Genomic DNA, 27,482 nt, shown 5'->3' on the forward strand with positions numbered 1-27,482 from the left:
AGTTTATTGTTTTATTGTAAACCGCTGTGAGACTATGGTAAGCAGCGGCATATAAATTCAGATATAAATAAATAAACAAGTAAATAATCCTTGCTCAACCTGTGGGTCCCTTCCTCCCTGCTTTTCCGACCTCCTTGGAGCCAGCTGAGCACAGGTTAAATTGGAGGCATGCTAGCACTTTCTTTGTTTAGGGATTAATTTTATGGCCTGGAGGCCAAGCTGCTTGTCAGAGGTCTCTTGCCGGCTGGCCAGGGAGCATGCTGGGGAAAGCAGAGAAACTGCTAGACCTTTAGACAAATTGTTCCCGCAAAATGGAGTGACCGCAGCCCGCTGGAGGACCCCAAATTTCCGGCTGGAGAATCCCAACCGCTATTCCTGTTGGAAAGGTAATTTACAGTTTGGCTTGAACCTTTCTTTTTCTTTCTTTCCCTTTGTTTATATCCTCCCTTTCTTCCCAGAGGGGATGATGGCACTCTCGTGTTCTCCAATGAGTCATCACAACAACCCTGCGAAGTTGATTAGGTGGTGTGAGGCAGAGTGGGGATGTGAATCTCCTAGGTTCTGGGCCACTGCTCTAGCGGTTATGTCATTCTGCCCTCTATACTGGTCATATACGAGGGGTAATTTTATATATGGCGTTTTAGTGGATTGGCTACCTTCCTGTGTTGCAAAAGATAGTGAAAATCGGGGTGTAAGAAAACCAGCTGTTCTTCTCTTCTGCAGTTTGTTATTGTCTAGATTTTAAAAATAAAAATGAACTGCAAGATACCTTGAATGCTGATGTGGTCGAAAGACAGGATAGGCTTTCTCAAAGAAAGAATACTTGAAAGCATAGACCAGGCTTTCTCAACCAGGGTTTTGTGAAACCCTGGGGGTTCTTTTGTGAAATCCTGGGGGTTCCTGGAAGGGTTTCCCAAATGGGTGGGAATTGATTCATTTTTATTTATATTTTTTAAAAATATTAAACGTCTACTGGGTGATATGATGATATATGGCTTTAGTAGACCAGGTCCCCTGAAAGACAGTGGTCCGCAACCTTTTTCAAGCTGCTGACTGGTGGGGGGAGGGCGATCCGGCGGCCGTGCATGTGTAGGCACACGTGCTTTTGCGCCATGCGCAGCCGCAAACGCACATATGTTGTGATTTTGCGCATGCATGCATGCGCGGTAGGTCCGTACATGTGTGTTTGTGGCCGCACAGGCGCAAACATGCAGGTGCGGATCTGCCGTGCATCCCTCTCTCCCCCCTCCAGCAAACAGAAGCTTGCCGGGCCGCAAGCTAATCGGACACTTTGGCCTGGGAAGTTTCTCGCTGCGGGAGGGGGCAGGGAGAGGGAGCTGTGGCCCGGTGTCAGGGCCTTCGCGGCCCGGCACCGGGCCACGGCCCAGTGGTTGAGGACCACTGCTGTAAGAGATTCCATGCTGCGGAATTGTATTTTACTTTATTGCTTTTGGGGATTGGCTCCTGGGGAAGTCCATCAAAAAGCCCATTCAACCAGTGTGGTTTCCAGCTGTTGCTTTGAATAAACTGTGACGTTTATTTGGGAGCTTAAACTCAGTGTTTAATTCCTTGGGTAGCTCATCCTACCACCAAGTGGCCACCTGGTTCTTCCCCAGCCTCCATGTGGGACCTGGGGATTCCCTGGAGCTCCGAGTTCTGACTACGGAGATCAGTAGAGAAAAGGAATGCTTTGGAGTCTCCATCTCCAAATCTCCAGGAATGTCCCAATCTGGCTCTGCCCCCCCGCCCCCCCAGGCACCACCAGGAGATTGGCAGCCCTAACAAATCATCAGCCTCTTCAAAGGCAAAGAGGAAGGGTTACTTTGAAGTAAATGGTTTAAGGAAGGCAGGGCGCAACGGAAGAGAGGCATTGTGATGTTCAGTTGTGTTCTTTAGGGATCGGTTTGGATACATTTTCGTTGGACGGTCCCGGATGGAGCCGAAGACACACCATTGGGAAACAATGACTGTTTGTGTCTCCAAACAAACTCCCCGGGTGATCCCAAAGCAAGGCTGCGATTTGAGGGAACGTCTCCTACCGAGATAACTTCAATACTGCAAAAAGAACGCCCAGATTTGCAGCTGGGGAGGGGATGGATGTGAACTGGATGATGCAAGGCAGCCTGCTCTTCCAAGGGGCAATGGGCATTTATTTAGGAACCCGGGGAAGTTAATGATTGACTCCGAAGCACTTTGTTTTGGGGGGGAAATGCTGTGCTCTACATCCCACCAGACGATTCCTTAGGGGCTGCTCAGCTGGATTCATAACCTTGGTAAGGCTGACTTTTGCTTCCAGTTGTTCCTGGTGGGCTCAAGAGAGGGGGATTTGGTGGTGGTGTTGGTGGTGGTGGTGGTGGTGGGAAGTGCCATCAAGTCCCAGCTGACTGATGGTGGTCCCATAGAGTTTTCAAGGCAAGAGGTGTTCAGAGGTGGTTTGCCATGGCCCGTCTCTGCCCAGCAATTCTGGATTTCTTAGGAGGTCTCCCATCAAAGCTTGCTTAGCTTATGAGATTTGATGCAACGGAGCTAGCCTGGTCTTAGTGGTCTCCCATGAAAATGGTAGTGAGGGGAGACCCTGCTTAGCCTCTGAGGTCTGATGAGATCAGGTTAGTCTGGGCTGGATGTAAATGGGGGGGGGGGCAAAATGCTCTTCTGATTGCTCCAGAAGAGGGAGAAGAGTTGGTTCTTAGATGCCACCTTTCTCTGCCTGAAGGAGTCTCAAAGTGGCTTACAATCCCCTTCCCTTTCCTCTCCCCACAACAGGCACCCTGTGAGGTGGGCTGAGAGAGCCCTGATATTCCTGCTCGGTCAGAACAGTTTTATCAGTGCTGTGGCGAGCCCAAGGTCACCCAGCTGGCTGCATGTAGGGGAGCACGGAATCAAACCTGGCTTGCCAGATTAGAAGTCCGCACTCCCAACCACTACACCAAGCTGTAGTAACAAAAGTGAAAAGAGAAGACAGTAAGTGTTACAAAAAACTGGCATCACAATCTCCAAGTAAACTGCTGTGCTGCAGACCCTTAAAGGTCCTTGAAGAAACTCTTCCAAATCTCTGGCTCTCACCATCTTGTAAACTCAAAGGCAGAAACAAAGCAATGTAGCAATCTTACAGAATGCCAAATATGTGAAGACAGACCTCCCAGGTTTAATTTGTCTGTTTCAATCTTCCTTAATCTCAGAATTTTGAATGTCACAGTCTTAGAATCACAGGATCTTAGAGCTGGAAGGGACCTCCAGGGTCATCTAGTCAAACCCTCTGTACAATTCACATCTGCCTGCCCACCCACAGTGACCCTGATTCCATGCACAGATGATGCTCCCCCCGCCCCAAAAACCCCAGAATCCCTGGCCATTCTGGCCTGGAAGAAATTAATTTCCTAATACCAAAAGTACCAACTGGCATGCAAGAAAGGACCACAAGAGCCGAGCTCAGACACGTGCATTAAGAGCACCATGCTCTTAAAGCACAAAAACACATTAAGAGGCAAGTTAACTATTGTTGTTTGTCCGTGCTCAAGACTTTAGTCAGAAGAGCTTAAATAAATAAAATGCAAATGCACAAACCGCATGCAATTAAAAAAAAATTACAAATGTGTATCCTGCCTCTCTCCCCATTTGGAACCCAAAGTAGCTTATACCATCCCCTTGGTTACATTAAAAGGTAAAGGTATCCCCTGTGCAAGCACCGGGTCATGTCTGACCCTTGGGATGACGCCCTCTAGCGTTTTCATGGCAGACTCAATACGGGGTGGTTGGCCAGCGCCTTCCCCAGTCGTTACCATTTACCCCCCAGCAAGCTGGGTCCTCATTTTACCGACCTCGGAAGGATGGAAGGCTGAGGCAACCTTGAGCCGGCTGCTGGGATCGAACTCCCAGCCTCATGGGCAGACGGCTTCAGACAGCATTTCTGCCGCTTACCACTCTGCGCCACAGTACTGCCCGTCAAAGCAGGACTGAGATAGTGGCTTTGGTTTGTGAGCCAAACTCAATGTTACATTTTTACACTTGGGTATTGGTGGTCCCTTTGGCCACACCTGAACCGTAGGGGTCTTGCTTCTTCAAAGAAGGCTTCCAGTGGGCTCAGAACAGCATGCCAGAGAGATAGAAAGTTCTAACCTCCCTCCCACAGACAATTCATTTACATGAAAACCGTGCAGGGCAGGGAAGTTATGCTGTCGATTTTGCCATTTCACATGAAGTGTCTTTCCATGTGGAATAGCAAATCAGCGAAATAATGCCCCCCCCCCCCCAGAAAACAAGGGCAGTTTTTGTGCAAGTAAAACTGCTTGGGGGAGAGGCAGGAACCCCCCCCCCCAATAATGCCATTCCATGCCCATTTGGGCTCTATCTTGTTTTGGGTTGGTTTGTTTTTTGAGAATGAGCTTCCCAAAGCTGCGCACGTGAAAACCCATGGTAAAAGGGGTCATGTTTAATGTTTTGTTGTGCTCTTTGTATTTCCATCCGAAATGTGGACTTATTGAAATAAGTCAATTATTTGGGATGGGGGAGGAACTTCCTGCATAGGGAAAGGATGTAAGAAATTTCTTTCTTGGGAACAGGGAATCCAATCGAGAGAAGAAACCATGACGGCACAAGTAAAACTGGATAATGCAAATGAATCAGCTCCGGAGATGGACCCTTCTATCAAGCCTTTGGCGGAAGAGACCTACAAGGAGCTGCCCGTCAGGAAGAAAAACTCATGCTACAGTGGGCTGAAGGTCCAGTGAATTCTGATCATTGCAATATTTAACTTAGCTCATTGTTTGCTGGGGCTTTTTGCTTGCGGGGGCGGGGTAATAGGTTTAGCTTTGGAAAGAAGTCTTCCTATCTGTCAGGTATTGGTCTGTGTGGGATTTGGTAACCATCTTTGGACTTGCCCACTGGTTGTCATTCACAGTCAAAGTCCTGGGGTCCTCCAAGACCTCATGTCTAAACCGCAGGGCTGGCTCCAGGGGGAAGAGTCCATGGTTCAGTGGTAGAACATCTGCTTGGCGTGGCAAAGGTCCCAGGTTCAATACCTGGTATTGCCAATTCAAAAGGACCAGGCAGTAGTTGATGGGAAAGACCTCTGCCTGAGACCCTGGAGAGCCATGGGAAGGGACTGTGACTCAGTGGTGGAGTAACTGCTTGGCATGCAGAAGGTTCCAGGTTCAGTCCCCAGCATCTCCAGTTCAAAAGGACCAAGCAGTGGGTGATGGGGTAAAGACCTCTGCCTGAGACCCTGGAGAGCTATTGCCAGTCTGGGTGGACAATACTGACCTCGGTGGACCATGGGACTGACTTGGTACAAGGCCCATCTTACACATGTTTACAAAAGTATCAAAATACATAGGTGATCTCGAGGACTAATGAAATATGGTCTGAAATGTGGGTTAATTAGGGGCTTGCTTGGCAGGAGAGGTGAAAATGGATGGAAACTGATCCAGGAGGTGTGTGTTTCCATTTGCAAATCAGCGGGGAAGGGTTAAACCCCTTTCTCCTCCCACATCACGGTCCTGCTCCGAATTGGTGTTCACACCGCTGCAGTTTCCCCTTAAAATATGGGGCTATGCTCTGATCAAAGCTTTCCCAGCATATCCTTTGACTCTGGTCACAGTTGTATCCCAAGGCATCAGGCACTGTAGACATGGTCTAAGCCTGTGGGGATGACGTCCCACAGTTCAAGCCCCAGTTTATTTACTAACCTCTGACCCATGCAATATTACTATTTCAACTTTCACCCTGTATATATATGTATATAGAGAGAGCATGTGTCTGTTTTAGACAGGTTGAAAACATCAAAAAGACTTGGACTGACCTAGCTGGACCTAGCAATTATCAATACACCCTGGAGAGAGAGGGGCTAAAAATCTGACTTGCAGATCAGGAAGTGCTGTGTTTGAGACTTGCTTTCACCAAGATCTCATGAGATGGCCTTAAGAAAGCCACTTTCCTTTCACTGCCACCCCCTTCTCTGTAAAGCCTTGCAGAGTTATAGTCTTCCTACCTGGGATGGACTGCACTTTTCAGACTTTTAGAAGTGCTATACAAACAACTAGATGACTGTGAAGGGTTAATTCATCACAAAAACAGAGAGCCATGGGTGACAGGCTATGTCAAGCAATCTGATAGTTTAGCATAAGTTGAGCAGAGAAAAACGTTGATTTCTGCCCTGTTTGAAGTCTGAGTGCTGGTACAGTCTGATTTCAGCCTTAACTGTGATCTGTTTAACACAAACGGAGTACCGGGAGAAAGTTGGCAAGGAAGTTTGGGAAGTTTGGGAAGTACGCAAACGCTCTTATTGAGGCCAAGGAGAGGAGATAGATTTTCTAGAGAAAGGAGGAATTTCCCTACCCAGTCGCAGAGGACTCTGAAGACTGCAGAGATCCCTAGTCTGGTTAGAAACTGTCTTTAGAGATCTTAAGAGTCAGTTAAAAACTCAAGATGAGTACCAATGTTTCAAGAGAAAAGGTTTGGGTACTGGGGAGAGTGTACCAGTCTTCTGGAAACCAAAAAAGCAAAGAAAGAAAGAAAGAAAGAAAGAAAGAAAGAAAGAAAGAAAGAAAGAAAGAAAGAAAGAAAGAAAGAAAGAAAGAAAGAAAGAAAGAAAGAGAGTCAGATAATACTGAAATTAAATGTACTGGAAAGTTTATGAAAACAATGGAACAAAAGCCTCTGAATATTAAGTATCACCTAACAATGAATTGAAACTCTTATTAGCTTGGCATTGCAAAGCCATAGCAACATCCACTGATATTTGGTATATTAGTCATGTGTCTAAGGACAGCAAGATTCAAGTCCAGTAGCATCAAACTAGCCCTGGCCTAGAGAGCCCAGCCTAGCTGGATCTTGGAAGCTAAGCAGGGTATGCCCTGGTTGGTATTTGGATGGGAGACCAGGGTTGTGACGCATAGGAAGGCAATGGCAGCCCACCTCTGAATGTCTCTTGCATCTGTACCCCACAGGTTTGCCATAAAACAGCTATAACATGGAAGCAATTTCTACCACCAGGACCTTAAAGACCAATTAGATGCCTAGGGCATGGGCTTTCAAGATTTGAGGGAGTTTTTGGCTCTTGAAAGCTTATGCTCTGCAAAGCTTGCTTGTCTTGTTACTGGGCTAGAATCTTGCTCTTCTACCCACCTGAAACTATGACACTTGAATGAATATAGCTGCCATATACTGAATCAGTCCATCAAAATCAGTATTATCTACCTCAGCATTGCTCAACTCTTTTACCATTAAGGAACCCAGAAACATTCTTCAGGCTTTGAGAAACCCCAGAAATGGCATGATAGTGCAGAATATAGTTGAGAAGCAGAGCTGTGGACATGCCCACGCTGGACCCCTCCCCTTCACACCCCCTCCAGGCCCATCATTGGCCACTGGGGGGCAAGTTGTCAAGGGTTGCTTGATAGCCCTGGAAGGGTTTCCTGAATGGGTGTGAGTTAATTTTTAACATATTTGAAATATAAATTGCCAAACATTTATGGGGTGATAGGACCATGACCCCCTCCCCAAAATGGCCAGTGGTAGGCCTGGAGGGGGTGGAAAGGGGAAGGATCCCTAGGTGAGGGTGTCCATAGCTTTGCTTCCCAACCCTATTTTGCGCGATCATGCATTTTCCAGGGTTTCTCGAAGCCTGAAGAACGTTTCAGGGGCTTCTCAACAGTAAAAGAAAAGTTGAGAAAGGCGGCCCTGGACTCCTCAGGAAGTTGGGATGACCCCTATGATGCCTAGTGCTTAATATGTCCTATTTGTTTTCCATTTCTCCCAAGGGCTTCCTTGCTGCCCTGTGCTTCACCTACTTCACGAAGGCGTTTTCGGCGGCTACTGTGAAAAGTTCTTTCACGCAGTTGGAAAGGAGATTTGGCATGTCGTCCTCTACAGCCGGCTTCATGTATACAGGCTTTGAAATTGGTAATGATTCCCCAGGAGGTCAAACTGGGGGTAGCCATGTAGGTCTGCAGTAGCACAACCAAAATGGAGTCCAATAGCACCTTTAAGACCAACCGAGATTTATTCAAGGCGTGAGCCTTGAATAAATCTCGGTTGGTCTTAAAGGTGCTATTGGACTCCATTTTGGTTGGGCCACACATAGATAAGTTGATGTGGCTCCTCCACCTAAAATATTGGGGGAGCTTGGTCTGTTTAGCCTGGAGTGGAGATGACTGAAAGGGGAAATGATAGCCAAGTTTTTAAAAGGCTGCCATATAGAGGATGGAGCAGAGTTGTTCTCTCTTGCCCTGAAGGGACGGACCAGAACCAATGGGATGAAATTAATTCAAAAGAAATTCCGTCTATAGACCAGGAAGAAGTTCCTGACAGTGAGAGTGGTTTCTCAGTGGAACAGGCTTCCTCGGGAGGTGGTAGGTTCTCCATCTTTGGAATTTTTAAGCAGAGGCTGGATAGCCATCTGATGGAGAGGCTGATTCTGTGAAGGCTCAAGGGGGTGGCAGGTGACAGTGGATGAACGATAGGGTTGTGAGTGCCCTGCATAGTGCAGAGGGTTGGACTAGATGACCCATGAGGACCCTTCCAACTCTATGATTCTGTGATTCTGTGATCCTATGATTCTATGATTCTACCTTTTGTCCTGACCTTGATAGTCCAGTCCCCATCTTGTTGGATGGCCCTGGTAGAGGGAGGGGATGGGAAACCACCTCTCTATGTCTCTTGCCTTGGAAAAACTATGAGGTCACCATAAGCCAACTGAGAATGGGTAGCATTTTCCACCATCAACACCTTTTCCCGCTTCCCATGATAGTGTAAGCAAAGCACTCCGTTTCCAATGATTTACCTTTCTTCTGATGTTGAAGAGGTTGTGGGGGTTGCAGAGGGGGGAGAGGTGCATCCTAAAACCAGGGGACCCCTGCCCAGATGAGGGGATCTGGCAACCCTATACCCTAGAGAAAGTGGTTGCTTTGGAGGGTGGGCCCCATGGCACTGTACTCCACTGAGGCCCTTCTCATAGAACCATAGATTATTGAATAATAGAATAACAGAGTTGGAAGGGACCTCATGGGTCATCTAGTCCAACCCCCTGCACTATGCAGGACACTCACATCCAAATCGCTCATCCACTGTCACCTGCCACCCCCTTGAACCTTCACAGAATCAGCCTCTGTCAGATGACTATCCAGCCTCTGTTTAAAAATCTCCAAAGATGGAGAACCCACCACCTCCCGAGGAAGCCTGTTCCACTGAGGAACCGCTCTATCAAGAACTTCTTCTGAACGTTTAGAAATTTTTTAAAAAATTATGTTTGCAGCTCAACCTTTGGGTTCCTAGCAGTGCCTGAACTTGCCTGACTCCCAAAACCTCATGATTTTTTCCCAGAATTTCCACACTGTTTTTAGTGGATGGGAGACCTGGCATCCAGTGAACAGGTATCCTACCCACCGATTCTATTGGGCGGTCGGCCGAGTGCCTAATTGGAGACCAGGTCTACCAATGCCGATATTCCTAAGACTGAAAAAAAAATCCAAAATGCTAAATTTCCAGAAAGCAAATGTGCCATTTCTGAAATAAAACAAACTCAACATGAAATCTTTCAAAGTGCATGTCCATTCTGTTTCTCTCTTTCCCTGTTTGAAATGCATATTAGGCTGTTCTGTTCTTTCCCCACTTTCCTTATCTCGAAACCCCCCCTTGGTGTCCTTGACACTCTGTGCTGTTTTTTCCAGGGAATTTGTTAGTGATTGCCTTTGTGAGTTATTTTGGGGCGAAACTTCATCGGCCACGAATCATCGCCCTCGGCTGTTGCATCATGTCTCTTGGGAGCTTCTTGATAGCAATGCCACACTTCTTCATGGGCTAGTAAGTGTTTCTGTGGGCCTGAATTAACTTCTCAAGGGATTGCTCTCCTCGGTCCCAAGGGGATGCAAACGTATGAAGAAGAAGAAGAGTTGGTTCTTATAGGCTGCTTTTCTCGACCCAAAGGAGGCTCAAAGCGGCTTACATTCGCCTTCCCTTTCCTCTCCCCACAACAGACACCCTGTGAGGGAGGTGAGGCTGAGAGAGCCCTGATATTACTGAAGAAGAAGAAGAGTTGGTTCTTGTATGCTGCTTTTCTCTACCCGAAGGAGGCTCAAAGCGGCTTACATTCGCCTTCACTTTCCTCTCCTCACAACAGACACCCTGTGAGGGAGGGGAGGCCGAGAGAGCCCTGATATTACTGAAGAAGAAGAGTTGGTTCTTATATGCCACTTTTCTTACCTGAAGGAGTCTCAAAGGGGCTTCCAATTTGCCTTCCCTTTCCTCTCCTCACAACAAACACCCTGGGAGGGAGGTGAGGCTGAGAGAGCCCTGATATTACTGAAGAAGAAGAAGAGTTGGTTCTTATATGCTGCTTTTCTCTACCCAAAGGAGTCTCAAAGCAGCTTACAATTGCCTTCACTTTCCTCTCCTCACAACAGACACCCTTTGAGAGAGGTGGGACTGAGAGAGCCCTGAGATTCCTGCCCGGTCAGAACAGTTTTATCAGTGCCGTGGTGAGCCCAAGGTCACCCAGCTGGCTGCATGTGGGGGAGCGCAGAATCAAACCCGGCTCGCCATATTAGAAGTCCACACTCCTAAGCACTACACCAAACTGGCTCGTATGGAGGTTTATGGTTATTCCTTCTCCCAGAGAAGTCCTGAGATCTGTAGGGTGGGGATAATGATGGGAAAGTGGTCCTCAAACTATGTCCTGGAAAAGTAGTACTGCTAAGGCAGTGCAAGAAATATATTAAAAAATTACAAAGCTTCCATGTACCCCAAATATCTACCCACACTGGAAATGCCTGCCATGAAGCAAGGCCTGAGACAGCCACCCCTATTAAAACGGTTAGATCTATCAGTGGCCTTTGATGTTCCATTCTATCTTATCTGTTGGATGGAAGATAGAGTTGGCATTAGGAGATTAGCTCTTCAGTCCTTTCTGTCTGATTGGATGTAAAGAGTTCCCACTGGAAGAATCAGAATCACCCAGAGCTGAAATGGACCACAAAGAACTATCCAATCTAGCCCCACAACTTCTCAGTGGCTTAAAAATCACACTTATGTTTTTATAGATGAAACACTATGTCTGGGGCAGTTCTGCATTCTTGTTGCTTGGGGAGGCACAGTGGGATAGCTTCTGGAGTTCTGGGGCAGCTGGTGGACCTCCTGGTGGCACCTGGGTTTTGGCCCATGTGTGAGACAAAGTATTGGATTGGATGGACCATTGGCCTGATCCAACATGGCTTCTCTTATGTTCTTATGGGCCTGCTGGTGAACTTCCTGGTGGCACCTGGGTTTTGGCCCATGTGTGAGACAAAGTATTGCATTGGATGGACCATTGGCCTGATCCAACATGGCTTCTCTTATGTTCATATGGGCCTGCTTGTGGACCTCCTGATGGCACCTGGGTTTTGGCCCATGTGTGAGACAGGGTGTTGGACTAGATGGGCCACTGGCCTGATCCAATATGACTTCTCTCATGTTCTCATCTCCTCCTTAGAATCCCCCCTCCCAAGCTGTATCCCCAACTTTCCAGGAATTTACTGACCTGATGCTAGCAGCCATACCTTGAGCTATGGAAATGGCGGGGTATAAATGTTTAAACAACCCTGCTTAACCTTAAACCACCATCACAGATCAAAGCACAGGGGAGAAGCAATTGTAAAATGCATTATTTCCAAATACTTTACTCCCGATCCAAATGATAGCTTAATTTTGCTCTTTTCGCTTGTCGCAGACAGCAAACACTTCCAAGTTCCATCATCCGCCTCCCTGAGCATCGTTACCATTTTTCATTTCAGTTATGAATATGAGTCAATATCTCGTTCATCCGAAAACACAACATTGAATGTCTCTCCCTGCTCAAGCGATCCAAGTGTGATGGGATTAAAACGGATTGCGGGTTCAGGTAAGGTTGTGATTTCTGCCCTGAGAGTTCTGGACATGCAAGTATGAAGTTGTGCATTCTATTCCACATGGCACAGCTGCTGAAAATGGCCTCCCTAGGTCACATGACTTCCTTTTCCTCTGGAGGTGTACGTTCAGTGGTGATAGGAAGTGACCTCACAATGCTCTAGTAATTCCTCTGTGATCAAAACCATAGACATTTGGAGACTCCCTAGAGCAGTGGTTCTCAACCTTCCTAATGTCGCGACCCTTTAATACAGCTCCTCATGTTGAGGTGACCCCCAACCATAAAATGATGCAAGGGTTCTTTCACAGAAATTAAATCGAAACTGACCAATGGCATGAAGATCCATGGTTCATGATTGTTTATAACAGGGGTAGTCAAACTGTGGCCCTCCAGATGTCCATGAACTACCATTCCCATGAGCCCCTGCCAGAGAATGGGAATTGTAGTCCATGGACATCTGGAGGGCCGCAGTTTGACTACCCCTGGTCTATAAATTGGGTTTTTTTCCGGGGTTTCTCAGTTCAGTTCTGCCTCTTGTCCAACTGTGCTATGCCGCCATCTGGATCACCTGGTGGGAGAGTGTGCTGTGCTGGAGGCACTGCATGAGCGGCTGGCAGACGAACGTGGGTGCCTGCAAGAGGGCCAGAAACATTGGCAGTGCCCCCCCAGCCAAGCTGCTTGCCCTGCCGCGACCCCTGTGAAAGGGTAATTCGACCCCCAAAGGGGTCCCGACCCCCAGGTTGAGAACCACTGCCCTAGAGTGTCACGACGTCATGTGATATCATTCCGTCTCTCTTTTTTGCTCCCTGGAGCGAAAAAATTGACTGGAAGCGAAAAAATTGACTGGCATGAGTTCTGGTTCTATGATGCTATTGGGCCTTATTCTGTATTGTATTATTGATCCATGATTACCTGAGTGACTCTGCCATTTTCTTTTTTTTTCTACAATGGCTCATGATTTGCAGACTGTGGAAAGGAAACCTCATCCAATGCCTGGATTTATGTCTTGCTGGGAAATGTATTACGTGGAATTGGTGAAACGCCGATAACCCCATTGGGTATTTCGTACCTTGATGATTTCTCGAAAGAAGAGGATTCGCCATTTTATGTAGGTAATGTCTCAAGAATGTCTCCAGGGTATACATTCAGGTGGGTAGCCCTGTTGGTCTGAAATGGTAGAATCCAGTTTGAGCCTAGTGGCCCTTATAAGACAAAGTTTTATTCATAGTACTAGCAAGAAAGCCCATTGCAACCAGGAATGCAAGGGGCGCTAGGACCCAGGGGATACCGGCAGGCGCAGATCTTTCTCTCTCGCAGCAGGAGCCATAGGAGGCAATCAGGGCTCCTTCTTAGCAGGGAAGCAAGGGTTGTTTGCAGTTCGGGTATGGTTTGCAGTTTATCTCTGTCTGACTGTCTCTCTTCTTCGCAGCCGGAGCCATAGCAGGTAATCAGGGTTTTTTTGCGGTTTGGCAGGGCTCTATGTGTCTCTGTGTGTCTCTCTCAGGCATTAGAGAGCAAAGTGGCTAGCATCCAGGGAAGGAGGGTGGGAGCTGGAGTGGGAGGGCCAATCCGGATGTGGCCAGCTGTTTATCCCCTCTTGCGGCTCAGAGTGGCACTGTGCAATGGGAGCAGGGAATCTTTCTCCCCCAGGAGGGGGCGCTCTACAGCCCTATTTGGAATAGTATATGAAACAAAAAAGGACAACAGGATATCCAAGGAAGGAGTTGGTTCTGATATACTGGTTTTCTCTACCAGAAGGTGACCACCACTCTTTGCCACTACATCACACTTTGGAATGTACTGACATGATGTTTTTCTTCATTGCAATTGCAGGCATTCTGCATACCATAGCAATGATTGGTCCCATGGCTGGATTCCTTTTGGGGTCTCTGGTTGCCAGACTGTACGTGGACATTGGCTTTGTGGATTTGGGTAAGGATGCCAGGTGAAATGTAAGGATGTGGGGGACTTATTTACAGGCTCTGTCAGTAGTAATGGATTAGAAGCACAGGGTGGAAAAGTCACAAATAAATAAATAAATTGGTGGACAACATGGCTTAGCTCCCTGCTTTGAGCCATCTAAAGCTCTTCAGACACCTTAGTATAAGGGTAAGTCAATCATTTTTAATTAACTGACCCTCGTAAGGGACTGAATGAAGATGTGTGTATTTCTTGTATTTGGGCTTTTCTGAATTCTCATTTTCTTTTCTTGTAAGTTCCAATTTCGGGGGGGGGGGGGCATTGTGCTCCACACATGTTTTGCTCCTCTTAGTGGATGATTTAATATTCTGTTTATGTTGGGTATATCTTCTTATGTTGGGTATTTAAGCCAGACAGAAACTGATGTAATATCAAGTTGACCATTAGAGGGAGCAAACGGTTGTCCCACCACAACCTTCTTGTCTACATCTCATGGATTTCCATTGTGTGAACTCCTTGGACATAAACTACTATTGTAAAGTACAGCAGATGCGAACAACCCCCCCCCCCCCCCCCCCAACTGTCAGTGATGTTGGTTTGAACTTGTTTTTTAGGTACAATTAATATAACCCCGAATGATTCCCGCTGGGTTGGTGCCTGGTGGCTCAGCTTCATAGTGGGAGGTGCCATCATTCTTATTTCCGGCATTCCCTTCTTCTTTTTGCCTAAAAGCTTGAAGGTGGAAGACGAACCCCAAGCTAAGCAAAAGCCGCTGGAGGCTGTGCATCTTAATGGTGATCAACGTCAGGTACCCAAGTCTGAAGCTCAGGGAGCCGTGAAATGGACATCAAGTTTGAAAGGTAAAGGAAAAAGCCCAGTTTTGATCCAAGGGTATCCAGATCCCTCTGGTAAAGTTCATAGCCAGACAACTACCCTTCCCTGATGTTTGTACCTCCAGAATTAAAAACTCAGAAATTTGTAGCTACCGAATATAGAAGATCCATTTAGTTAATGCCCAGTATGTCAAGACAACAATGTTGATTGAGTTCTGCTCATTTTGTTCTTTGCCCTTGACTTGGATGGTCCAGGCTAGCCTGATCCTGAAAGATCTCAGAAGCTAAGCAGGGTCAGCCCTGGTTACTAATTGGATGGGAGACCACCAAGGAAGTCCAGAATTGCAGTGAGGAGCCAGGCAGTGGCAGACCACCTCTGAATGTCTCTTGCCTTGAAAATGCCCCAGGGGTCACCATAAGTCAACTAGACCTTCACAGCCATTTTCACCACCATGTTGTCCAATTCACATTTATTGCAAGTCTAGGGTCATTATTGTATTCAGTGAAGATAACTCCAGGAGGTAGCTGTGTTGATCTGCAGGAGAACAACTAAATTTGAGTCCAGGAGCACTGTATAATCCAAGAAGATTTCTGGTGTATGAGCTTTCAAGAGTCCAGACTTCCTTGATCTCTTCACTTTCTTGATGATCCCTAAGGTGCTAATGGGCTTTAAAAACAGTAATGGGTTTAAACTGAAAGTACAACGATATAGGCTAGATATCAGGAAAAAAATGTTCACAGTCAGAGTAGTTCAGCAGTGGAATAGGCTGCCTAAGGAGGTGGTGAGCTCCCCCTCACTGGCAGTCTTCAAGCAAAGGTTGGATACACACTTTTCTTGGATGCTTTAGGATGCTTAGGGCTGATCCTGCGTTGAGCAGGGGGTTGGACTAGATGGCCTGTATGGCCCCTTCCAACTCTATGATTCTGTGATTCTGTGATTCTGTGACTTGAACATGGTTATTGTATTCAGATGACTGCTGGGAACCCCATAGTCACATTTTTGGGGGGTGGGTCTCTCAGCCAACAAAGATTAAATTTTCTAAGATGGACCAATTCAGGCATAAAGGGGAAAGGCTGCTTATTCAGAAGAGAGTTTAATGGACTAGTCCCACCACCACCCTCATAAGAACATGGGTCGGTCAGTGCTGTGGACCACAACTGTGCTAACCAGCCTTGGTCTCTTGCTTTCAGATTTCTTTAAGTCCCTGAAAAGAGTGCTCTGCAGCAAAATATACTTTCTCCTGCTGTGTATTTCACTGATGCAGTTCAGTAGCTTCATTGGCTACATGACGTACAACACAAAATACATGGAGCAGCAGTATGGTCAGTCAGCTTCCAGGTCTAACTTTATAACAGGTGAGTCACGGATGTTTCGTTCTGTCTTGACTTCCTTATAGCAGCTTTGTTTTCAGTGGCCTCCCCTGATACTGTTTCTGTGTTTCGCTTCACTTCTCCAAAATCTTTCCGTAACTGGCATGTGGGCTATAGTGGCGAAGGATGGAGAGTTGTAATTGCTATATGAGCATACTTCCAGTAGGTGGTGCTGTGGTACATCAAGTGTTTCCATGGGTTCTGTACTGTTTTGAGTTGTCCGTCTGAGTAAGTTTGCTTTTTCATGGAAGTAACATTTCTTTACAAGGTCTCTACTGGAAGCTGTGCCAAAGACCACTTGGAAACCTTGTATGGATGTTTGTTTCTTAGCAAATTTTTGTAATGTTCAGGGTGTGTTTGTTTGGGGATCTGTTAAACCACAATTGAAGAGCCTCTTGTGGCGCAGAGTGGTGAGGCAGCAGACATGCAGTCTGAAGCTCTGCCCATGAGGCTGGGAGTTCGATCCCAGCAGCCGGCTCAAGGTTGACTCAGCCTTCCATCCTTCCGAGGTCGGTAAAATGAGGACCCAGCTTGCTGGGGGGTAAACGGTCATGACTGGGGAAGGCACTGGCAAACCACCCCGTATTGAGTCTGCCATGAAAACGCTAGAGGGCGTCACCCCAACGGTCAGACATGACCCGGTGCTTGCACAGGGGATACCTTTATCTTTAAACCACAATTAATTCTTATATTAACATTCGGATGCAAACCTACATTGTTTGAAATTTGCAGAACCCGAAGTGGAAGCTGGGGGCTAGCCCTATTTTGCAAGATATTTTTTAAAAATATTCGTTTTGAGAAATCGATGGTTTCTAAACCTTCCCCCCTGTACCTCTCAGCAGCTTCTGAGGGGGCAGAGCCCACCGGTGGGTATGTTTTAAAGCTAGGATCCTCCACTGTTTAGAGCTCATGGGCAGCTTGGGAATTTTGTCACAGGGTGGTGGGCACAATCAGGAAATGGCTGTCACGGGAGGCAGAGCCAATCACAAAAGGTTATGTATAATTCCAGTGGTGCCTCTTCACCATTTCAGGCAGAAGGAGGCCTTTTAGAAAGAACTTATAGTTGGAAAACTTTTTCGTCCTTACACACAGGGCTGGTTTATTCATGTAGCGCATAAATCATGTGCTATTGGCCCCATGTTTCCAGGGGCCCTGCACAGTGACTCCCTTCCCCCCAATGGATTAGGGCTGTAGCCTCTCTCCTCCCTCCCCTTCCCTCTTTAAGGACACTTAGAGTGACACCCCTTTCCACTGTGGGGGTCCCCTCCACCCACAGTCTGGCTGCTCTTGCTGTAACTGTACTTTGCTAGGGCCCTGCAAATCCTTAAACCAGTTCTGGTGCTACAGGCCCCACAAATCCGTAAGCCACTCCTGCTTGCTCACAGCTGACCTTTAGTCACTCAGTAAAGACCCTCGTATTGTGGTGGTAGCTGCTGCCAAAGCAAGGTTGTGGTTGTTTTTAAATTTGCACAGAGATTCAGCATGGTGTAGTGGTTAGGAGCAGCGGACTGTAATCCATATGCAGCCAGCTGGGTATCCCTGAGCTAGTCGCAGTTATCCTAGCGCCGTCCTTGCAGAGCAATTCTTTTATAGCTCAGGCCCACCTACCTCACAGAGGGAGGGGAATTTGTTTGGGAGTCCTTTGAGAAGTTAGAAGATGGGTATACAAATCCAGCTCTTCTCTCTCTCTCTTTTCTTCATTGCCAGTCAAATCTCCAGGGGCCAATCAGAAGCCCAACTAGATGACTATCAACAAATGCTTGGCAGCTCCCAGGGAAGGATCTGGCAAGCGTTATGATGCTAGAGATGGGCCAGAACTGCATTTTTGCTGTTCGTTTCAGTTTGTAGGTTGTGGCTAAACTGGGAGGTGGGTTTGCATACTGAACTAGTTTGCATTAGTTTGTAACAGTCTGTTGCCCGCTGCTTTTTGTTTTTTGCGAAACCCTGGATTTTTGTTTTTGTTTTTTACAGCCCAAATGAATGAGAGTTAGGTTTGTGTGTTTGTTTTTTTAGATATTTTTTAAAAAATTGTTAAACATTTATTGGGTGCTATAGCCATATGAGCCTCTTGTGGCGCAGAGTGGTAAGGCAGCAGACATGCAAGCTCTGCCCATGAGGCTGGGGGTTCAATCCCAGCAGCCGGCTCAAGGTTGACTCAGCCTTCCCTCCTTCCGAGGTCGGTAAAATGAGTACCCAGCTTGCTGGGGGGGTAAATGGTAATGACTGGGGAAGGCACTGGCAAACCACCCCGTATTGAGTCTGCCATGAAAACGCTAGAGGGCGTCACCCCAAGGGTCAGACATGACTCGGTGCTTGCACAGGGGATACCTTTACCTTTACCTTATAGCCATATGTGGTCATGTCAACCCCACTTCCCAAAATGGCCAATGATGGGCCTGGAGGGAGTGGGAAGAAGAGGGGCCTTAGGTGGACACGTACACAACTATGCTTCCCAAACATATTCTGTGCCATCATGCCACTTCTGGGGTTTCTCAAAGCCTGAAGAAAGTTTCAGGGGTTTCTCAATGGCAATAAACATTGAGCAAGGCAGGTATAAAAAAAAACGTTTTCTTCTCTCTCTTATTTCAGGTGTGATCATCTTACCAGTTGTGAGCTTCGGCATCCTCCTAGGAGGATTCATCATGAAAAAATACAAGTTGGACATTCTTGCTACCACAAAAATGGCATTTATAACATCCGCCATTGGCTTCTTCATTTCAGCCCTGTACATTGTGTTGGGCTGCGAGAATCACAAAGTGGCCGGATTAACAGTGCCCTATGTGGGGTACGTAGGGACGGGTGTGCCTAGGACAGAACTGAGGGGGAGATGGATGTGAGTTTCTTTTAGAGATGTTGGCTGGTTCTGGGGATGCAAGCAACATTCAGGAGCTGGGAGATTTAAGGCCGGACAAGGCTTGCCAGTTTTCCAATCAGGGTGGGGATCTCCCTTCGCCCAGTTCCTGTTGCTGACTGCATCTCCAAGCAATGGTGGGATAATTTTGTTAAGGAGGGGAGCATGTACTTTTGTTTAATTTCTGAAGAAAACGCAGACATGTCAGAGGGTAGCTCTAGGAATTGCCAGAAACCTCTATGTCAGGGGTAACCAAACCGTGGCTCTCCAGATGTCCATGGACTACACTTCCCATGAGCCCCTGCCAGTACAAAAGGAGGTTCAAGGTTTTGGTATTAACCTTTAAGGCCATTCATGGTCTTGGCCCCACATAGCTTCGGAACCATCTGTTTCCTTATGTCCCTTGATAAAGCAGCCACTGGGGTATTGGTGGCAGTGTCACCCACAAGATAATTATTGGGAAATGCCAATAGAGAAGAGTTGCTTCATCACAGCTGTGTGGTTGTCACTTCCTCCCAAATTAGAAAACAGAAGCCCAGACCTAGTGAGTGTGCTCCCAGTGAGGTGGAGGGTTGGGTCAGGAGTGGCTGGAACAAAAGCAATTCAGTGCAGATATGAAAACAAATCATCCCTTCCCCAAACTGCATGTTAACAATCCATTCCCATTAATGTCCAATATAGTAGAGCTGACCTGGGGCAGGGGTCCCAACTCTCTGTCTCTGTCTCTGTCTCTGTCTCTGTCTCTGTCTCTGTCTCTGTCTCTGTCTCTGTCTCTCTATTGATCTCTCTCTCTATTGATCTCTCTCTCTCTCTCTCTCTCTCTCTCTCTCTCTCTCTCTCTCTCTCTCTCTCTCTCTCTCAAGCTCTCTCTCAAGCTCTCTCTCTCTTTCTCAATATCTTTCTCAATTTCTTTCTCTCTCTCTCTGAAAATAACTAAAGCCCATTCCGCACACATAGGATAATGCACTTTCAATCTGCTTTGGCAGCTGGATATTCCTGTGCAGACCAGGAATATCTACTTCTAAAGTGCATTGAACGTGTATTATCTATTGTGTGCGGAATAGGCCTAGAACTGTCTTTACCCTGCGAGAACCTATATTAACCTAAAGGCTCCTCTCTAATTTTTCTTTGCAAGACAATCAGTCTTCCACCTGCAGTCTCCCACTTGCAACTCCAACTGCAACTGTGGTGCAAACCAGTGGGATCCTGTCTGCGGAGAGGATGGAATCACTTATGTGTCACCATGTTTTGCTGGATGCAAAGACTTAACAGGATCTGGGAAAAATACAGTAAGAACCCTCTTTTTTTAACCATGAGAATAACCCAACTGCATGTACTATCCAGTCTTTCAGATGATCCTCTTCCCAAGCCCTGCTCTCTGCAGCTATGGGTGGCAATTAAAGACAGAGCTTTTTCAGTGGTAGCACCCTCTCCCCAAGTCTATCAAGTCACCTCCCTTAATGCTCTTGCTGTGAGCTTTTCCACAATCTGATTTACCTCACTTGGAAATTCCTGTTTCTTTGGGGGTGGGATTTGTTTCATGTGTTATTTGCTCCCTCTAATGGTTAATTCGATATCACACTGGTTTATGTTTATCACGCCCTCTGAGGAAAGGCTGAGGGAATTGGGAATGCTCAGCCTGGAGAAGAAGGAGCTGAGAGGGGACAGGATTGCTGTCTTTAATTATTTGAAAGGTTTTCACTTGGAGGAGAACAGGCAGCAGTTCCTGTTGGCAGCAGAGAACGATACCAGTTAGATATTAAGGAAATGTTTCCAGAATAAGAGTATCTCAGTAGTGGAATGGGCTGCCTAAGGAGGTTGTGAGCTCTCCATCACTGGCAGTCTTCAAGCAACGGCTGGACAGATGCTTATCCTGGATGCTGTATTGCATCAAACTGGGGGTTGAACTAGATGGCCTGTAAGGCCTCGTCCAGCTCTATTAGCATAAACACTTGAAGTTATCTGCAGGGAGATATGGCGGACATAAATCAGTGTAATATAGAATTGATCACTACAGGGAGCAAAACACATGTGAAGCAGAACATCCCCTCCATTAAACAGGAATTTACAAGAGATGTATACCGCTCTTAACCACCACACCATGCTGGCTCTTAGTTTATTGTGTTACAACGCTGTGTTGCAGTCAAGACTGGTTGCTGCTAATTTTTTTATGCTTAGAGATAGCATTGTAATGCTATTGCCACATTTTTTTTTTAAGTCAGATGTTCCAGGAGGGAGGGAGGCAGGGAGGGCATGCACAAACAAATAAAAATGGCAGCTGGAGGGAAAAGACAAATGCAAGATATTCCCCATTGGGCAGCCCCAAATTAGAACCCATCTTAAAAAATGAAATCTCCATAACGGGGGAGTCGTTAATCGTGGGGTAAGTGAGCACGCAATTTGGATCTGCAGCTGGAAAGGCAAAATTAGATGTGGAAAGGAACGCAAAGTCCAGCCGTTTAAAAAGTCAAAAGCGAGGGATATCGCTAGTGTGGGAAGGGTCATGGCGCAGGGGTCGGGTATCTGATTGGCGTGCAGAAGGTCCCAGGTTCCATCCCTGGCATCTCAAGTCAAAAGGATCCAGGTGATAGGCGATATGAAAGACCTTTTCCTCAGACTCGGGACAGCTCGTACCAGTCTGAGCAGATGACCAACCGATGATGAGATTCGGTGTCACACAGCTTCAGGTGTATCAGAGAGAAAAAGAACCCACCCATGAGTATCAGAGAGAAAAAGAACCCAGCCATTGACAAGTAATATGCTGGTTAACAGGATGACTGTCTCACCCTCTGTGTCGCCTTCTAGGTTTTCCATAATTGTAGCTGCATTGAAAATGGGGATTTCGCGAAGAGAAATTTCTCAGCGGTTTTGGGAGAATGTCCCAGAAGTGATGATTGTTCAAGGAAGTTTATCTATTTCATAGCCATAAAAGTCATCAGCTCCTTTTTCTATGCGGTGGGAGGGACTCCTTTTTACATGATCTTGGTAAGGTAAGTAAGAACAACACTACCTATCAACTTCTGCCCCCCACCTTTTACCTCAGCTCCCCCCCACACACACTCCTGATAAAGTGAATTCAGAATTTCCTACATTTATTTTTTTTATTGAATCTTTTCTTTAAAATCAGGGCAGCTAGTGTCGATGCCAGATAATTTTATTTTGTTGGGTGCCTCCTCAGTACGCCCTGAACATCAAGGGCTGCAGGTGCACCTCCCCCCAGGCAGGGTGGGCAGAGGTAGGGTCATTATGGCCCATGCAGGACTGGTGAGTGGGGAGGGGGGAAATTGGTTGTATGCTGCCAGGGGATTTTGGGGATTTTATCTATGTCTACTGGGTTTTTACTGTAAACCACCATGAGCCTGCTTGGTCTTGGGAAAGACCATCAAGAAATCAAATAATAAATAATATAATAAAATGAATTTTAAAATGCTTTAGGATGCTTTGGGCTACTTTAGGATGCTTTGGGCTGATCCTGCGTTGAGCAGGGGGTTGGACTAGATGGCCTGTGTGGCCCCTTCCAAATGATTCTATGATTCTATGATTCTAATTAATTGATTTTTTTGTCTGTATGCTGCCCTCTGGTGCAGGCTCAGGGTGGTGCATATCAGTGGTAATGACATCTAAATTATGATGATGTTAGGCATTCAGTTGAGTCCGACTCTTGGCGATCCCATGGCCCATCTGTGGCCACAACTTCTGATCTTGCACTGCTTCTTTTACTTTTGTAATGTTCGGGCTTATGTCCACCTAAGACAGGGAGCGTGTGTGTGTGATTGACAACATTCCTTGAAAGAAGCTCCTTCTCATGAGGTGGCCAAAGTATTTGAGTTTCATCTTCAGGATCTGGCCTTCTAAGGAGCAGTCCTGGCTGATCTCCTCTAGGAATGACCGGTTTGTTCGCCTTGCAGTCCAAGGGACTCGCAAGAGTCTTCTCCAGCACCAGAGTTCAAAAGCCTCAATTCTTTGACGCTCGGCCTTCCTTATGGTCCAACTTTCACAGCCATACATTGCAACTGGGAAGACCATAGCCTTGACTAGACACACTTTCACTGGCAGGATGATGTCTCTGCTTTTTAGGATGCTGTCAAGATTTCTCATAGCGTTCCTCCCCAGGAGCAAGCATCTTTTAATTTCTTTGTGTCTTTTAGATGTGTTCCTGAAGATCTGAAAGCACTTGCCATTGGTATCTTTATGCTTGTGGTGAGATCTCTGGGTAAGACACACCTTTCTGATTCTTTTAAACCACGGTCTCTCCTTGGATGGACCGCCCAAGTTGTGTATTGGGGCCACAAGGTTGCCAGTCTCCAGGTGGTGGCTGGAGATCTCCTGGAATCACAACCGGTCTCCAGACAACAGAGATTGGTTACCTTGGAGAAAAGGGCTACTTGGAAAGGTGAACTGGATGGCATGAGGCCCGTCCTTTCCCTAAGTCCCACCCTCCCCAGGCTCTACCCTCCAAAAAATCTGGCAAACATAGGATCACTGCTCTCCAGTAACTTTAGTGTTACCTGGAGGAAAAGTCTCAAAAGATGGTGCTTGGTTAGGGTCTGATTGCCTTTCTGTTAAGGGATGTCACAGGGTTCCATCTTAGGTCCCATGCTATTTAACATCTCTATTAGAACCGCTGGGAGAGATGTTCAGTAGACTTGAGTATCCTGACCTCCAGCTTTCCTTCTCATTGAGATGATTTAATACAGATGATTTAATACATTTGCTGGCAGGAGCTCATGGGAAATGTGGTCCATGGACATCTGGAGGGACCACAGGTTGACTACCCCTGAAAAAGGGGTATGGAGGGGATAACGTGCAGGATTTATTCTGACCAACACAAACTCAGACCAGATTACACTGTGACATTGTCAGCTGAGAAGTCTGTCTGCTCTGAATGGGGCTTCACCCTTTCAAAGGGAACTGATTGACAGTTTGGTGCAGGAATTCCAAACAGGGGTCTGTGGACCTCCAGGAATCCATGGGATTTCTCCTCTTGCCTTAATGGGGTTGGCCAAAAGCTAGGAAACCAGCCACTTCCATTGCTCCCCTTTCAAGTATAAGTGAGTTCTCTTGTAGTTTCTGCATCTGGGAAAGGGTGGAGCCTGCATGCCTCCTCCCACCTTAAAATGCCTCCTATCTATGCCCCCTCTCGAGCCTGCCTGTTAACATGGGTGATGATGTCACTTCTGGGGTCATGTCACTTCTGGGGTCATGGTAGGGAGGTGTGGCCAGTTGACATCACTTCCAGGACTCCTCAAAGCCAGAAAAATTATTTCAAGATCTTCTTCATGGTCAAAAGGTTGGAAAAGGCTGTGTTGGTGCTCTTAAGTAATGTGTACAGATGAAGCTTCTGGTCTCACACATCTTAGGATGGTGAATTCATTCCGTTGGTGTGTTTGGGCACCTAAGGGTCCTTGTTCTCATCTCACTTCTGTCACAATGTTCTGCGAAAGCTCTTTGGGAACAGCGAGTGGACATGTTTTCTTTTTGATCTCTCATAGCTGGAATTCCAGCCCCAACTTATTTTGGTGCCGTAATAGATAGGACCTGCTTGAAGTGGGCAAGAACCGGCTGTGGGAGGCAAGGAGCTTGCAGGTTATATGATACCACGGCATACAGGTGAGTTGCATTGGAACCCAGAAATTGATTCTGGTACTCTTTAGACCTATCCGAGCCAAATTGTCCATCCTTGTGCTTTAAACCATCTGAATCAGCGGCATCTGATTTGGCCACAATTTGGCCAGTTTAAGGGATGGATCTGGGGAGAGAAGAGCAAGCTAATTTGTCATTGCTGATTGGTGGAGTCACTGTCTGAGAAGGTGGGGGGGCACAGTCCAATCATTTTAACTGGAGATGCTGAGGGTTGAACCTGGAACCATCTGGACAGAAAGCAACCTGTCCTCTGTAGGGACATGGAATCATGGAGCTGGAAGGTGCCTCCCAGGTCATCTAGTCCAAACCCCAGCACAACGCAGGAAACTCACAACTACCTTCCCCCACCACAGTGACCTTGATTCCATGCCCAGATGAGCGCCCCCCCCCAAAAAAAAATACACCAGAATCCCTTTCCAGTCTGGCCTGGAGGAGATTTGGCTTCTGACCACGAAGTGGCGCTCAGCATTTCCTTGAGCATGCAAGAAAGGGCCACATGAGCCAAGTATGGACACAGTCCCTTGTGCCCACACAACCTGCCTAATTTCATAGAATCAGCATTTCTGTCAGATGGCTCTCTAGCCTCTGCTTAAAAACTTCCAAAGAAGGAGAACTCATCACCTCCAGAGGAAGCCCGTTCCACTGAGGAACTGTTCCATCAGGGACTTCTTCTGGATGTTTTCAGATGGGAAGGTCCCATGTCCACAATGAAGATTCAAAAGTGAATGGAGAAACCAACTTAACCCTTGGACTAAAACAACTGCCTGGTATATTGTAACATATGAATCCATACGGATTATATCATGTAAAGAGAGCCTTAGTACACAAATTCTATGGTTTCTGAGAGAATCCACAATGAAACTGATTTTGCATTTTTGTTTATTTGGTATTTATTTATTTTCTTGAATTTCTATGCCACCCTCCCAGAAGGCTCAGGGCGGTCTACATAAAACGTTATGGGTATAAATCATAATCATAATCATAGCAACAGTAATCACAAGAGTGGTTCCAAAATTAAACAGAATGTTATAACAGATTCACATTGTCGCCACAAATTTGAACATGAACCCCTATGGAGGTCAGTTTGGTTTAAATGGCTGGATCTGCACTCTATGGCATTAAGCCATTTAAACTGGTCATGGGGGGCATCTGGAGGGACAAGCTGATGTTTTGGGGTCGGTCGGCCTCAACCAAATATCTGATGGAGGAGCTCCCTTTTACAGGTCCTATGGAATGGTGGAAGTTCAGGAAGGGCTCTGATCTCTTTGGAGAGCTCGTTCCACCAGGTGGGGGCCAGGACCAAGAAGACTCTGGCCCTGGTTGAGGTCGGACGTGCTTCTTCATTGTTGCTGTTGTTCACGGACTGTCTTCTTTTATACAGATATGCTTTTCTGGGTCTAATATTTGGATTAAGAACACCATCCTATCTGCTGGCCATATTGTTTTACTGGCTTATGAAGAAACAGTTTGGCCGGAAAGATGCCGAGGGCACTGACAACGAGCAAAAAGAAGCTCCCTTGAAGGAAGATGCAAAGCCACTCAAGACGGGCCCTGCGGTGGACTCCTCGGAGACAGACAAAGAGACTTCCATGTAGACAAAGCCACCATTGTGCTGCATTTAGACTGTTGTGTGTGGATTGTAGAAGTATCTGGGCTTATCAAAGGTTCAAAGTCATTGTGGCCTAGCAGCTAGAATGTCACAATGTGTCCAAGGAGACCTGGATTCGAATCCCCGGCCAGTCACAAAGCTCTGCAGGTGAGCTTGGGGCCAGCCTCTCCCATATCACTTACCTCACAGGGCTGTTGTGAGGAAAGAACCTTTTCCAAGTTCCTCAAAGGAAGCATGAGATAAAAAGGCGTAGGTGGGCTCAAGGGAGGAACTGTCCTGAATTCAACTTATTTAGCAGCAGTGTTTGCTTTTTAAAAATCTCACTTCAAACCGAAAATGTGCGGGTGTTTCTGAGGGACAATTGAGGACTGACATTTTGAGGGAGGCAGTCTGCGGTTATCTCCTTTGATACCTGATGGCTAGTGTTGCCAACTTCCAGGTGGTGGCTGGAGGTTTCTGGGGATGACAACTGATCTCCAGGAAATGGAGATTGGTTCAGCTGGAGAAAATGGCTGCTTTAGTGGGTGGACTCTGTGGCAATATACCTCACTGAGGATCCTTCCCAAAGCCTGTCCTCCTCAGGCTCCACCCCCTCCAAATCCCAAGGTGTTTCCCAACCCAGAGCTGGCAACCCAACACCCTTAAATATACTTACAAGATGTATTCAAGGGCCCAACTGTATATAGTGAAGGGAATCTGCAACTCATGGGGGTTCCAGACCCTGCCGCCAGGCCCTAACCCTAGCTACCAATCAGCTGGTGGATGTGGGAAGCTTACAGGAAAAAGGAGAAGGCCTCACTGTTGACATTACACAGGAAGTGATGTCACCATGCCAGCAGTAACTGGATGACACTCTGGTATTTGGGCAAAAACTCTATGGTCGAAGCTTATTTTACCATAGAGTTTTTGCCCAAATATCAGAGCGTTTCTGATTCTCCTTTCTCTTTCTCCCACACATCCCCTGCTGATTGCCAGGAGGGACCTCGCAACCCTAGTGACTCACCACGCAATCTCATGCCGAACTCCTGCATTCTGCGTCCATTGACTGAATTGCAGCAAGGCCAGAATAACTCTGGAAGGGGCCGCGCTGTCAAGCTCACAGAGTTTTTGTTTTTCATTCAAGAGCAGCAATGATCAGCACAGTAGCAATGGAAATAAAAGCATCAAACTCTCATCCCACCTTTTTTCCTGATCTAACCCCCCCCCACACACACACACACAGAAAGCTGCCCTTAAGCATATGAGGGGAAATGCAGATGCAACCAGTTTTCCCACTGAGTAGCTTATGTGCCAAAATGAGTTTCTGTGACAGGAGAACATGTAACATTTCAGACTTCCTTGGAGATCTTTGCATTGTCCCACAGTCAGAAGTGGTTTTTA

The 27,482-nt window shown here is 46.8% G+C and overlaps 1 protein-coding gene across 2 annotated transcripts; it reads left to right on the top strand.

Moving 5' to 3' along the window:
* Positions 1–236: 236 nt before the first annotated feature.
* LOC143838585 (solute carrier organic anion transporter family member 1B3-like) lies at positions 237–27,276 on the top strand. Of its 2 annotated transcripts, none has more exons than XM_077340145.1 (15): positions 237–386; positions 4,560–4,718; positions 7,758–7,899; positions 9,666–9,798; positions 11,763–11,869; positions 12,841–12,987; positions 13,709–13,807; positions 14,410–14,655; positions 15,820–15,984; positions 18,589–18,784; positions 19,986–20,139; positions 21,656–21,840; positions 22,999–23,063; positions 24,343–24,460; positions 25,875–27,276. In XM_077340145.1, exons 2-15 carry the CDS (start codon positions 4,584–4,586, stop codon positions 26,086–26,088), a joined length of 2,106 nt encoding a protein of 701 aa, XP_077196260.1. In that variant the 5' UTR covers positions 237–386; positions 4,560–4,583; the 3' UTR covers positions 26,089–27,276. The 2 variants fall into 2 exon arrangements, with proteins under 2 accessions (XP_077196260.1, XP_077196259.1); XM_077340144.1 differs by lacking the exon at positions 237–386 and adding an exon at positions 2,121–2,273.
* Positions 27,277–27,482: the final 206 nt, after the last annotated feature.

Source organism: Paroedura picta, chromosome 5, assembly GCF_049243985.1.
Source record: "Paroedura picta isolate Pp20150507F chromosome 5, Ppicta_v3.0, whole genome shotgun sequence".
Lineage (NCBI taxonomy): Eukaryota > Metazoa > Chordata > Lepidosauria > Squamata > Gekkonidae > Paroedura > Paroedura picta.